This window comes from Solanum tuberosum, unplaced genomic scaffold (assembly GCF_000226075.1).
Source record: "Solanum tuberosum cultivar DM 1-3 516 R44 unplaced genomic scaffold, SolTub_3.0 scf00149, whole genome shotgun sequence".
Lineage (NCBI taxonomy): Eukaryota > Viridiplantae > Streptophyta > Magnoliopsida > Solanales > Solanaceae > Solanum > Solanum tuberosum.
In genome coordinates this window covers 77549-91628 of record NW_006239072.1, presented here as the reverse complement: position 1 = coordinate 91628, position 14080 = coordinate 77549, and the positions used below count along the sequence as shown (strand labels likewise).

At 34.1% G+C, this 14080-nt stretch overlaps 1 protein-coding gene across 2 annotated transcripts; it reads left to right on the top strand.

Moving 5' to 3' along the window:
• Positions 1-3566: 3566 nt before the first annotated feature.
• LOC102588158 (TBC1 domain family member 15) lies at positions 3567-13541 on the top strand. 2 transcript variants are annotated; one of them, XM_006352433.2, is made up of 14 exons: positions 3567-4109; positions 4932-5159; positions 6097-6192; positions 6354-6457; positions 7470-7651; positions 7781-7864; positions 8026-8148; positions 9186-9274; positions 10567-10672; positions 11148-11245; positions 11401-11658; positions 12165-12248; positions 12663-12730; positions 13273-13541. In XM_006352433.2, exons 2-13 carry the CDS (start codon positions 5046-5048, stop codon positions 12681-12683), a joined length of 1359 nt encoding a protein of 452 aa, XP_006352495.1. In that variant the 5' UTR covers positions 3567-4109; positions 4932-5045; the 3' UTR covers positions 12684-12730; positions 13273-13541. The 2 variants fall into 2 exon arrangements, with proteins under 2 accessions (XP_006352495.1, XP_015166447.1); XM_015310961.1 differs by having other exon boundaries at positions 3568-4109; positions 7470-7636.
• The last annotated feature ends 539 nt before the right edge of the window (positions 13542-14080 follow it).

Sequence of the window (14080 nt, the reverse complement as noted above, 5' to 3'; positions counted from 1 at the left end):
GGGAGGGGGGATCCTGAACGAGTCTATCATGTGTAGGTTAAGCATATGTCACAAATTCAAACTCACCATAAATAAAAACTTGGTATTCAAGAGGAAAAATATATGAAGGTAGATGATTATTCATAAAATTTCAAAGCATACGAAATGAGAAATTATAAAAAAAAAACAAAAAATATAGAAGGACTTCCAAGTTTTTACTTTAATAACTATTTCTACAATTGGCAGATTCAGTCATCTAGTTTTGATATGTGATAAAATAGTAGTATCAATAAAATTTTAATTTATTTGAGTCGAGGTCTATCAAAAATAATCTCTTTATCTTTTCATGAGATAGGAGTAAAATATACACCATCCTTTTTAAAATTCACTTATATATTATTACACTAAATATATTATCGTTCGACCAAAAATAACTTGGATAGGGACCAATGTGGTATCTCCCTTTCCTTTTATTCCTCTTTGAGTGGGATGAATGGAGGATTCCAAACCTTATTATAATAACAATTTTTTTTTTTTTTGACATTATCTATCTTTTTGAACCTAAATATTATTAAAAAGATTTTACTTCAACTTTATATATATTTTTTGACATTATCTATCCTTTTCTTTTCACCCTAACAAAGCTATGGTGAGGACAAAGACGGACCTAACAAAGCTATGAGGGTAGTAAAGTCATTAATTAGCATTTGATAATCTTCGAAAAAATGCATGCAAATATGTGTATGCATCTTAAATACTCATTTCGTCCCTTTTTATTTGTCATGTTGCGTTTTTCGAAAATCAATTTGACTAATTTTCAAAGTGAAATCAAATTACATTAATTTGATATTTTAAACAAAAAAATAGATATTCAAAAACTATATGAAAAGTAGTATAAATTGCAATTTTTTGTATATCAATATGATGAAAAAATACTTCGTAAAATGTTAGTCAAAGTACTTATCATTTGACTCTAAAAAAGAAATCATGACAATTAAAAGTGGATGGAGGTAGTATTATATAAAAAATATGATAATATAGTTGAAGATGTTTATCTTTTAAAAAGTAAAGTCGAGTCTATGCAAAGTGAATTAAGTGCAAGCAGAGGCGGATTCAGGATTTAAAGGTTGTGGGTGCCATGTCGCCTTTAAGTAGACATGTTCATTAAATCGATCAAATATTTAATTTATTTTTCCCTTATATATAGCAACTTGGGACTTTTGTTTGGTTATTCATCTTTTTAGTTTATAAAGACAGGTGAATCGAAAAAATAAATAAATTATAACAACTTAGTGCAAAAAAAAAATCTAACAATATCCTCAATAATTGCACTTGGTGAATTTCATATTTTAAATACACTCGATAATGACATAGTTACTTATATTTATTAATACTTCACGCTCTAGGTAACATACATAAATAAAGTGGTTGAAAAATTTTCACATGCATAATTTAAGTAATAGAAATGAAATCTTATGTTGATGTTTTGACTCACAACAATAAAAATCTGAAAAGACCAATGAAATCATATGAGATTTCAGTATGATTTTCATATCGTCCTTTAATGCAACATGCATTTTATTTTGTAATTTTAAGTTCTTGATAAGATTTAAATTATCATTATCTAAACTTCTTTTTTTCATATGTATTCAAATGATCTAGATAATAGAACAAAGAGTAAGAGAAACTCAGTGTCGAGTTTCAAAAATTTTGACAAAAAGAAAAGAAAATTTTGAAGAGAAGATCTAAAACAAATCTTAAGTCGTTTGTATGATTACAAATTAGAAAAAATTACGCGGAAAAGCAAACATATACTACTAGTTAATTAGTTAATATAGCTATAGTTTGAATTAATTACGTGCTTGCAGCTTAATGCTAGCATTAATTACGTCACTTGTCCTCTTTTATACATATACAAATGCAAATTATACACACACACACATATATATATATATATATAATTGTATGACATATATACAAATACAATTAGCCTCGCTCCACTCTCTGACATTTCTCGCTCGTCTCTCTCCTCTCTCTCCCAATCTAGCTCTCGCCTCTCTCCTTACTCTCCCAATCTCTCTCGCCAGATATACAAATACATATGTATATCAGTTATATTTATACAATTATCTGACAGAGTTCGCCTCTCTCCACTCTCTGCCCTCCCTCGCTCGCGTCTCTCCGCCCTCTCCCAATCTCGCTTGCCTCTCTCCTCCCTCTCTCAATCTCGCTTTCCAGATATACAAATACATATGTATATTAGTTTCATATATACAATTATTTGATATATATACATAAACAATTCGACAAACATACATATACAATTTGCCTCTCTCCACTCTCTGCCCTCTCTCGCTCACCTCTCTCCTCTCTATAACATGTAGCTACGAATCATAATTAGCACGCTGTAGTTATGGAGCGTAATTAAACTATTTTTGAGTGGCTATATGCGAAAGTCCCCCTATAAATTATTTCATTAAGGACAAAAGGAGCATTACAAATTAAAGTTGTTTCTAATAATAGAAAAGTAATACTATTCTTTTGAAATAATCTAAAAAAAGAAAGTGTATCACATAAATTAAAATGAAAAAAGTTATTTTTTATGTTTAAAATAAAAAAGAGAAAAAGAAGTCAACAAAATACGGATTAAGAAATTTTACATCATGTTAATATATTCCTATATGATATAGTAAAGCAAGTAACTACATGTTGTGTCCATAGCAAATAACTACGTGTTGCCACATGTTCGTCACCTCATATAAAAACTTCTTAAAACGGATCGTTATAAAAATTTCTTAAAACGAATCGTTAATTCAATCATATTCATCAAATATTACCACATCATTCATCACCTCATTACTCATACAAAAACTTCTTAAAACAAACTGTTAAGATATAGCTATATGATATAGTAAAGCAAATAACAACATGTTGTGTCCGTAGCTTAATGGTAATTGTAATTTTTAATCCCAGCAACATTGCTGGTGAAAAAGTGCAGCATAAAAATAATGTCACACCGAAGCTTCTTAAAACAAACTGTTATTTCGATTACACTCACCACATGTTGCCACATATTCGTCACCTCATATAAAAACTTCTTAAAACGAATCGTTAATTCAATCACACTCATCAAATATTACCACATCATTCATCACCTCATACAAAAGCTTCTTAAAACAAACTGTTATTTAAATCATACTAGTCACATGTTGTCACGTCATTCATCACCTCATACAGAAACTTCTTAAAACAAACGGTTATTCCAATCATACTCGCCACATGTTGCCACATTATTCGCCACCTCATACATAAACTTCTTAAAACAAACTGTTATTTCAATCATACTCATCAAAATATTGCCACATCATTCGTCACCTCATACATAACCTTTTTTTATTTCAAGTCATACTCGCCACATCATTCATTCACCCTCTCAAAATCGTTTCTAACATACAAAAAGCTAACTACTAATTTACACCTAATGTTTATATCAAATCAATTCAAGTCACATATTTATTAAAGGGATCCCTTTATTAAATTCACTATGCCGATAAAATTTTATCATAATTAAAGTGCGTCCAAGTCGATCCGAACAAAACTAAGAGTAAAAAATGAAATTGACCTTTCAAAATGACCATTCAATTGAGTACCTACTCATGTATGGAGGGAAATTTGGAGGTACCAAGTCCTTTGATTCCCCGTCTTCCTCGCTAAATTTCTTCTACAGGGAAAAAAAAACCACAACAATGGCTAGAAAACGAAGACCCAAAAAAAAGTAAGGCCACAAAGAGGCAAATTTATAAGTTTTGAAAGCATTAAACAGCCAATTTTGTGTGTGGATGTGTTGGGGGTTGCCATTAGAGAGAACAAATCAAAGAAAAGTGTGATAAAAACTGAAAATTTACAACAAAAAGAAGAAAAAAAGAAATCTTTTTGAAGAAAAAAAATATCTTTTTTCCCCCACCACCACAACGCCACCTCCAGCAAGAACAGCAAAAACAAAATCAGGAAGTAAAAGGACCCCATAGAAAGCCCTCTTTCTTGTTTTATTTTCTTTCAAGTTTTGGTTTTTTTGTTGTTTGGGAGCCACCAGCAGAGCAGAAGATTATCTGGGTTACATTTGTTTTTTGGTAAGGAGCTGCAGCTGGTTTTTTTGAGATTGATTTATAATTCTTCATGAAAAAAAAATGTTCTTTTTATTTTATGGTTTTTATTGTTTTGAAGTCACTAATAGAGCAAAGGGTTATTTGGGTCACATTTGTTTTTGTTAAAAGTTTGATCTTTATAAGGAGCTGCAGCTGAGTTTTTTGAGATTGAATTTTGATTGATTTTTATGGTTGTTGTTGCTTTGAAGCTACCAGGTGAGCAACAGAATATATGGGTAGGCTTGGTGGGTAGATAGTATTAGCATTATTCTTGTAGTTTCTTGTTCTTCGATTAATGCTATTGCCTGTTGTTTCTTATGCTTCGTTTATTAGATTTTTGTGTTTGGTATGGTCTGATACGCTTTTGCTATTATTTGCTATGTCTTGTTCTACCTTTGTATTGTCTTTTTGTTTTGTGTTACTTGAGCCGATGGTCTTTCAGAAACAACCTTATATCTCCACGAGGTAGGGGTAAGACATGCGTATACTCTAGCCTCCCTAGACCCCACTTGTGGGATTGCATTGGGTATATTGTTGTACATTTTTTTCGTGTTAAAAGTTTGATCTTGATAAGGAGCTACTGCTGGTTTTTTTTGAGATTGAATATTGGATTAATTTAGTTCATAAAAAAATGTTTATTTTTTTTGGTGGTTTTTATTGCTTTGAAGCCGCCAGCAGAGCAAAGTTTATTTGGTTCACATTTGTTTCTTGTTGAAATTTTGATGCAGCTGGTAATAGGTGCTGGTTATTTGAGATTGAATTTTTGAATAATTGATTTTTTTTTTTTTGGTTTTTGTTGTTTTGAAGCCACCAGCAGAGCAAAGGGTTGTCTGGGTCATATTTATTTCTTGTTGGTGAGGTGCTGGGTTTTTTGAGATTGATTTTTCGGATTGATTTGGGTGGATTTATATTATATCAAAGATGGCAAGTTTAGATATTACAAAAATGTGGAGGGATCCTGGTGCTCCGGCTGATTCATTCTATCTGGTTCGGCCGGAATGTAAGGATGTTCCCAAGTCCAAATTTAGAATTAAGGTTCGTATTTCCCCCTGTTCTAATTTATCTGATGTTGTTTGATTTGGTATGCAGTTTTAAGTAAGAAAGACAGACTTTTGAAACTTATTTTCGGTGACATAACAGTTGTGTGCCTATAATAGTTTTGAAACTTGTGGTATAAAAAATGTTATAACATTTGTGGGACTACAAAAGCTTCTGATTAGGTACAATGGGGAGTTTAAAGTTGAATTATTTCTAAATATAAAGCAGATGAACAAGGACATAGTGTCAAGTGTGGAAATATTCGTTTTCTTTCCCCTTTTTTCCCTTTCTTTTTCTTCTTTTTGTGTTGAGATTTAAGCGTGATGTTTCAGCTTGTAGCACATACATATTGAGCCGTCAAAAGCTTGGATTGTTAACGCTCTTGTGGTTATTGAAGAATGATGTACTTCCTTCTTTTTTTAGGAGCATGTAGTTTGATTGCACAGCCCCCCTTGGATTATCGGTATGCATTCTAGGCTTTATAAAATGATTCATGGAGTAGCTTATGCCTCATGTAGTATAGATACATTGACGCTTGGAAGAATGATGTGCTTGTTGGGGATAAAAAGATGGGTTTTGGAATATTATGGAGGTTGGGATGGAGATGCAAGAGTGAACCATAAACCCCTTTCATATCCTGGTTATATATAGTACTATAGTAGTAGGAATTCATAGACGACTGTGCTGCAAGAAATACTACAACGAAAGAGGTAAAAGTGGCCTCTTGTTCTGGTTGTAGCCTCGTAGGTGGGGGTATGTATCTCCTCATTCTGTGTTGTCTGGAGGCTGGACGAGCATTTGAGGACACAGAGGAGATGATAACTATTGACTATCTCTGTTGTTGTTAACTCTCAAGAAATTGCTCTAATTTGTCTGTTTTCCACTACAACTCAAGTTCTACTAATGTTTACTATCTAATGATCTACTTATTCAGAATGGGAAGACCCTAAGTGAAAGAAAATGGCGCGCTGCATTTTCTCCAGAAGGTTATCTTGATATAGGCAAAACACTTGGTCGAATTCATAGAGGGGTAAGCTTGACTGAAGGTTTATGTAAGCATATGATTCACGAATATTTCTATTCAACATTTTTGTCATGTTGGCTTTTGGCTATTGCTCTTTTTATAAATAATTCAATGTGAGATGATTATTATAGTAATATAGTAACCATCACGTATCCATGACATTTTAGGGAATTCATCCATCAATTAGAGGTGAAGTTTGGGAATTCTTACTTGGTTGCTATGATCCAAAGAGCTCACATGCAGAACGAGAGGATATACGAAAACAACGGAGGTACTTTACTTTCTTTTCCAACAAAAGCATAAATTGCTTATTTTCTTGTCAAAAAGAAAAAAAGTATAGATTGATTATATGTTCCTAAATATTCAGAGTGTCAAGTCCCACATTGGTTGAGAGAATTTGTTGTGATCCTCCAGATACAATCTTGGACTAGCTTTTGGTATTAAGCTGAAGGTTCATTTCTTTTTATAGTATCATAGCTAGGCCTGCTGGTTCTTGTTGTTGTTATGTTTCTCAAAATTGCTCCCCGTGTCATTTTATCCATACTCCAGTTATCCACTCCTGGGTGATTTTTGTGAATGTCTAGTTCCACATTGGTTGTGGTCTTCTTAAATGGTCTTTAAGCAATCCTCGTATCATGAGCTTGTTTTTGTGGTTGAGTTACGCGCAAGGTCCATTTCTTCACGAGTAGGAATGCTATCTCATCTTTATTGCTAGTGTCTGGAAAATGTTCTACTTGTTGCATTTCGGGGAGACATTTAAGGGCCGTTTGGTAGAGTGTATAAGAATAATATTGGAAAGGGTGTATTACTTATGCCCGAATGAGATTGGTTTTGCTAAGACTATTTCTTATCCAATGTTTAGTTTGGTGTATTAATTGTAGTTTTGTCTTTAACCGTGTATTAATAACCTTGTATCTCTATGTATTAGTTATACACCCTATGATACTAAATAGGGTGTATAACTAATACATGTATTAGTTGTATATAGGCTGAAAATCCTATCAAACGAAGGATTAAATAATACCACAGCTAATACATGTCTCATTTCTTCTAATACATCCTACTAAACGACCCTTTAGTCTATCTTGCATGGGATTCTGAAGCTCATCGGTTTTTGAAGATGCAAGTCCTTTAGATCTCATCTTGCTTTACTACTATGAAATAACTACCCTCAAACTATCTTCATATTCAAATCTGATGAGAATTTGACATTCCGCTGTCAAAATGAAACTTATCCATGTTCTAAATGGTAATCTGGACATGCACTTCTTGTGTACTTTCAGGACACAATATGCTATACTAAAAGAAGAATGCCGCACAATGTTTCCGGTTATTGGAAGTGGTCGATATATTACTGCACCTGTAATAACAGAAGACGGCGATCCTATTCTAGATCCTTTAGTACTTCAAGAGGCAAAAGCAGCAAAAGAGGCAAAAGAAGCTACTTCAGGTAGTCAAGGAAATGGTAATCATGAAGATGTAGAGTTCTCAACTTGTGTCCTTTCCATTCTCTTCTCTCTTTTTTCTTGTGTATGTCTGTCAGGTCGTTGAATGCTTCATGACGTTGAGATTTAATCCTCTACTTTCCGTGCAGTAACAGGTGCTTCCGATGATTATGAAATGGTAAAGGAGGATGACAAAAGAGTAATAGAGTGGAAACTCTCGTTACACCAGATAGGTTGGTTATATATGTAGATTTCACTTGATCTATTTTCCTAGTCAATCTGCAGAAGTATGGATCAATATGAGAGTACTTGTCGGTTTCCTTTCTCTTCATATTGATATTTTCTTTGTTTATGTCTTGTAACCTTTCATTTCTTGGGTTCGTGCTTATTCTAGGACTCGATGTGGCTCGAACCGACAGGTCACTGGTCTTTTATGAGAAACAAGAGAATCTATCGAAGCTTTGGGATATCCTTTCTGTTTATGCTTGGTTTGACAAAGATGTTAATTATTGTCAAGGTGGGTTATCACAATATCTTCTTGAAATTAATTTTTTTCACTATCTTGGTTTCTCTTCGGTTCTACAATTACTGAGCCACAATGAATTATTGATTACTTTTTCTTCTTGTTTGTTCCAAAACTATAAAGATCGGTTGATATATTTTTAGGTTACGTGATGGTATACAACTACAACAATATGCCTAGTATAGTCCCACAAGTGGGGTCTGGGGAAGGTAGAGTGTATGCAGACCTTACCTCTACTACCTTTTCAGGTAGAGAGGTTGTTCCGAAAGACCCTCGGCTCAAAGAAAGTAAAAACACAACAGTAATGAAGACATACGCAATAGCGAGATAGTAAGAAAATAGAGGCATATGAAGCAACAAGTAGTAATAGGAAACTGAGAGTGAGAAACATGGCAGTAGTAAAAATACGGAAAACAATACTAATACCATTGGTCGGAGAGACCCGACACAAAACTATTTACTAGCCTTCTACCTGAATTCTTGACCTCCACACCGTCCTATCAAGGGTCATGTCCTTGATAAGCTGCAGGCTTGCTATGTCCTGCCTGATCACTTCTTCCTAATACTTCTTCAGCCTACCTTTACCTCTCCTCAAGTCCTCCAGAGTCAACCTCCCACACCTCCTTACTAGTGCATCTCCTCTTTCCATGCCAAACCATCTCAGCCTAGCCTCCCATATCTTGTCTGCCATGGAGGTCACTTCTACCTTTCCCCAAATATCTTCATTTCTGACCATATCTCTTCTAGTGAACCTACACGCCCATCTTAACATCTTCATTTGCCCAACTTTCATCTTTTGGGCATGAGAGTTCTTGACTGGCCAACATTCCGCCCTATGCAACAGTCTAACTAATGCTCACCTCTTTAATCACATTAGACACCAGATGCTAACCTCCATTTCAACCACCATGCACCAATGTGATGTGTGGCATACTTGTTGCTTCTTTTAAACGATGTGATGATATGCTTATCTATTATTTTTTGCTTCTTGTTTGTTCTAAATCTTTAAAGATCTTGACTTTGCTGAACAGGGATGAGTGATCTTTGCTCTCCAATGATTATTCTTCTCGATGATGAAGCAGATGCATTTTGGTGCTTTGAACGTTTAATGAGAAGACTGGTATATATTCATAATCTTTACTCAAACAGCATTCTTACATCATATCTGATGATGTAAAGTACTTCCCAAATATGTGTTTTCCAAGTATTACTTATTGACTGTGAATTGTGATGCTCCTTGTTCACCAAATTTTCCTGGATGCCAACATTATCATTCTGCAGAGCATCTCTTTTGGTCTCATCTTTACCTGAATTTTAGTACCATCCAGATATGTGCGCTTTCTCAAGATACAACGACATACCCAATGACCAGTGTAACCTCACAAGTGGGGTATGGGGAGGGTGGTGTGTACGCAACCTTACCCCTACATTATGAAGGTAGAGAGACTGTTCCTGATAGACGTAACACATATCAAAATCAAGTATGTAAAACAAATACATTAGCGAAGAAATCATGCTGAAAACGATGAAGAAGAGAACAGTAGAAAGGACAAATAATATGATAACTTAAACAAAGAAAATAACGGATAATACTAAAATTAAACAGTAAGATAGCAGGAGAGTAATTTTAATAATACTAACAAGGGAAGTAGACAACATTTGACTACCTACCAACCTCTCTAAAAGATTGGGTCACGTTTACCATGAAAATAGCGTTAACTATAAGAATATAGGACTATACTTTAGACATGTCATCATAAATGGATTTAGTAGTTCGAGAAATTGCATCCCATGGTGTTTGCTACGATGCAACACACACATAGATTGCAACAACATGGACTATACCGAGCATGTGAATGGACCAGATATTGGGTGGAAATCTCTTATAACTATTTCTCTAGTGTGCTATCTATCCCAAATATGACCATCCAACCGCTATTAATATCTTCCCGCAGTTGTCCTGTTTGTGCACATGTTTTGCTTTCCATGTTAAAGCAGAGTTACCTTAATTGGCATCCTAATTTAAACTGATGTTGAGATGTTAAGATTGTCATGCAACCATAATCTCATGTTATGATATCGTGAGAAAAGCTGCATATGAGATGGTACATGTAGGAAAATTCTTCACCCTTTCTAGTTGAAGTGGAGTATATTTATGATACCAACAACAACATACCCAGTGCACAGTGAGGTCTGGAGACCAGAATATTAGTCGGAATGATGTAGCAGGAACAATCATAAGCTAATAAGTTTCTTGTCTAGCAGATTTACTGTCTGTTATTTCATTTTGGTTATAAACTTTTGTTCTTACTACACTCACCATATTTTGAGCCATATCTTCAGTTATGTGTTACTGTATGTTATATACTTTTGCAATTATTGTGACTGATACCCACTATTGTGTCTTCAAAGAGAGGAAATTTCAGGTACACTGAGAGTTCTGTCGGAGTAGAATCGCAGCTAAATAATCTAGCTTCAGTAACTCAAGTTATTGATCCCAAACTTCACCAACACTTAGGTAATTCTGTTTACTTTAATGTTTAAATACTATGCACTAAGCAGACAGTTATAACTTCCTTTCTATCAAGACATGATGCTCTGGTATAAGTTGTTAATATGATGTCCTCTTTCCTTTCCTTTTTAAGTTAATGGTCAAAACACACTTGAGCTATTGCTTGTTCGCGAGTTCCACACTCCAACTATAAGTTGTACAATTTTCCTATCTGAACTATCACCAACTATGTATTAAAACACACCTCGAAGCAGATTAGGCCACATATCTATTGTGATAGTTCATGTAGGAAAATGGAACAACCGGTGGTAGTTTAGGTAGGAAAAGAGAACAAATGATAGTTGAGGTGTGAAACTTGCAAGAAAGTGATGGTTCATATGTGTTTTTGACCATTATCTCTCTCTTTTTTTAAAAATACTTCCTTGTATCTCCTTGTGAATAAAAGTAACATAGTGCATTCCTTCGGAACTTGGATTGACAGATAAATTAGGTGGAGGTGATTACCTGTTTGCTGTCCGGATGCTCATGGTTTTGTTCCGTCGAGAGTTTTCTTTTTGTGATTCATTATATCTTTGGGAGGTAAGGTTTCTCTACTGAAAAAACTTTTCCATGTTTGGACCTGTTATTCAGATTGCTTTTCCATTTGGCTATCCAGTGTTTGTTTATTTGACGATCAAATCATGTTCTTATTGTTCCTAAATTTTCTTTGCTCCGTCTTGATCTTTTTTGAACAGATGATGTGGGCGCTGGAATATGATCCAGACTTGTTTCTTACATATGAAGACCCTGAATTAGCTGCGGACAAATCTGACGAATCTAAATCAAAAGCAAAGTCACGCCAGGTTGGGAAATTTGAGCGAGAAAACATGAAAAATGCAGGCAAAGCTGCAGAAGCCCCCCTCCCTATTTCCGTTTTCCTAGTAGCCAGTGTCCTGAAAGACAAGAGTGATAAATTGCTGACAGAAGCAAGAGGACTGGACGACGTTGTTAAGGTTTTTAACTACATAGTTTAATTTAAGTACTATTTCGAAGTTTAACTAATATACATTGACAATGTGAAGAAATTTTTACACTGTCAAGTTGCCTAAAGGATACATGCTACTACAGCAGGTAAAGGTGATCTGATAGTGTTAAAATTCCTTACCGTCAGTGGATATTAGTTAGACACTTCTTTCTAATGTCTTCTTGTAGGAAACGTCATAAGCAACAGGGTCAACGTTGGCAATAATCACGTGTCATGAAAATCTTGAAAATACCCATGCATCTTTTCTTGTAGTACTAATCTAGGTGGGGATTTAAATTGATTTCAGTGAAACAAGAAGAAGTCCATGGAAAGTCACTTTCAAACACTAAAAATTCAAGAAAAACATATGAACGGTAGTCATTTTAATTAGAAATGACATGGACTAAATACAATTGCATTTATACTCATTCTTGGTAAGGTTTATTATTTTCCCTTCATGGATTCATATTTTAATCGTCTGCTTATTATTTCCAGATACTCAATGATGTTAACGGAAACCTGGACGCTAAAAAGGCTTGCACCGGTGCAATGAAACTTCACAGGAAGTATCTTAAAAAGGTAATCTCTGAATCCTGTTGATGACTACATGCAAATATCATTCCAACAATAATTCTAAAGCAATACATAGCAGGCGGTGTAGGCCAGGGGCAAAGCAAAGGGGCGCAAGGGGTTCATCCGAACTCCCCTTTGCGAAAATATTATACTGTACATATATAAAATGTCAAAATTATCTTGTATGTACTTATAGTATATGTTAAATCCCTTAGCTTCTTCGTTTATTTACTTCTTTATATTATGAATCCCCTTCGTGAAAATTTTGGCTTCACCACGGGTGCATGCAAATGTCTATATATCAGAAACTGTCATTTATTAGTATTAGCATATTACGGAACAGATTATATTAGCAATATATGCAAGATTGATTCTGCAAGAAGTTATTACCTCTTGAAATACTAATGTTGGTTAAAACAGGCGGCGAACACCCACAGGTAGCCGAGCCAGAAGAAACTGCTAGGTGATTCATAAACCATGGAGCTCATGTAAGTAGCCTTTGTTACCCTCTTCCTTTAACCTTGTGGCTCTCTTTCTGAACACATTTCTTTCGGCTATAAAATGTACTTTCTCTGCTCTAGTTTATACGACACTTCCTTCTTAGTCCGTTCCAACAGACTTGTTAATGATTTTTTTTATAACCACACAGATGTTATGGCATGTTTAAGGCCACGTGTTTCAAAAGCTTTATATCCACACAAATGTTATGGCACGTCTTAGAACACAAGTTTCAAAAGTCTTTAGTTCTTTCTTAAACACCATATTGATTCAAATTATGTCATATAAATTGGAATGAAGGATCTAAGTATATAATAAGATCAATCTGATTTTTACTTGCTCTGAGTTTTGGATTCAGTTGAGTCGAGAATCTTTTGAAAACAGTCTCTCTACCTACCTCCACGAGGAAGGGGTAAGGTCCACACCCCACCTTGTGGGATTTCACTGGATATGTTGTTGTTATTGTGGTCTGAATTCTGGATTCACTTCTGATGTATCCCGACTTTATGAATGAACACCATTTTTTATGCAGACCAAGAAGGCTCTAACAAGTTTGATACTCCGATTTTTCGGCCAAGTCAAGGGACAATGGCTGCTTTTGTATACTGTGATACTGATTTAGTAAAGAGAAATATGTAAATTGTCATTCTTTGTGGTTCCATATTTGGAACTATCATCATGTACATGTAAATTTTTTTCCAAGTAGTAAAAATGTGCCTTCAGGGTTGATGTATACAAAAACGCTCTTCCAAAGCATGTAATTTATTTTACTTTTAGAGAGCCATGTTTAACATAATACTGCTATTTACTTATATATGAGAAAAAAAGAACACATATAGTCGAACCTTTCTATAACAAGTCTTTCTATAACAGTAATTGATTGTTATACACTTATAACAATATTTGACATTCATATTTTATATGATTATTCTAGATAAAAATTACCCAAGAAATGACATGGATGTTATAGAGGTAATTTTAGAAAGAGTGTATTGTTGCAATGATGGATATTGTTGTTTATAAGTAAGTATAAAGCTATAATAGAGGTAAAATATAAAATAAAAATTGATATTAAAGAAAAATTGTTTGTTATAATAAAATGATGTTATAAAAAATGATTATTATAGAAAAGTATGATGGTACAGTATTTTGGACAAATTAGAAGAACTATAGATGGTATGGCTATTTATTTGCAAAAGACTCCATAAGAGTTTTTTTTTAAGTTGAAGTCGAAAAAGGATATTTGATTTATTTCAACTATGAATGAAAAAAAATAATATTTAAAAAGAGTAAAGGTTGAGAAAAATATATTTGGAGGTTGAATTTGTATTTGGAGTCTT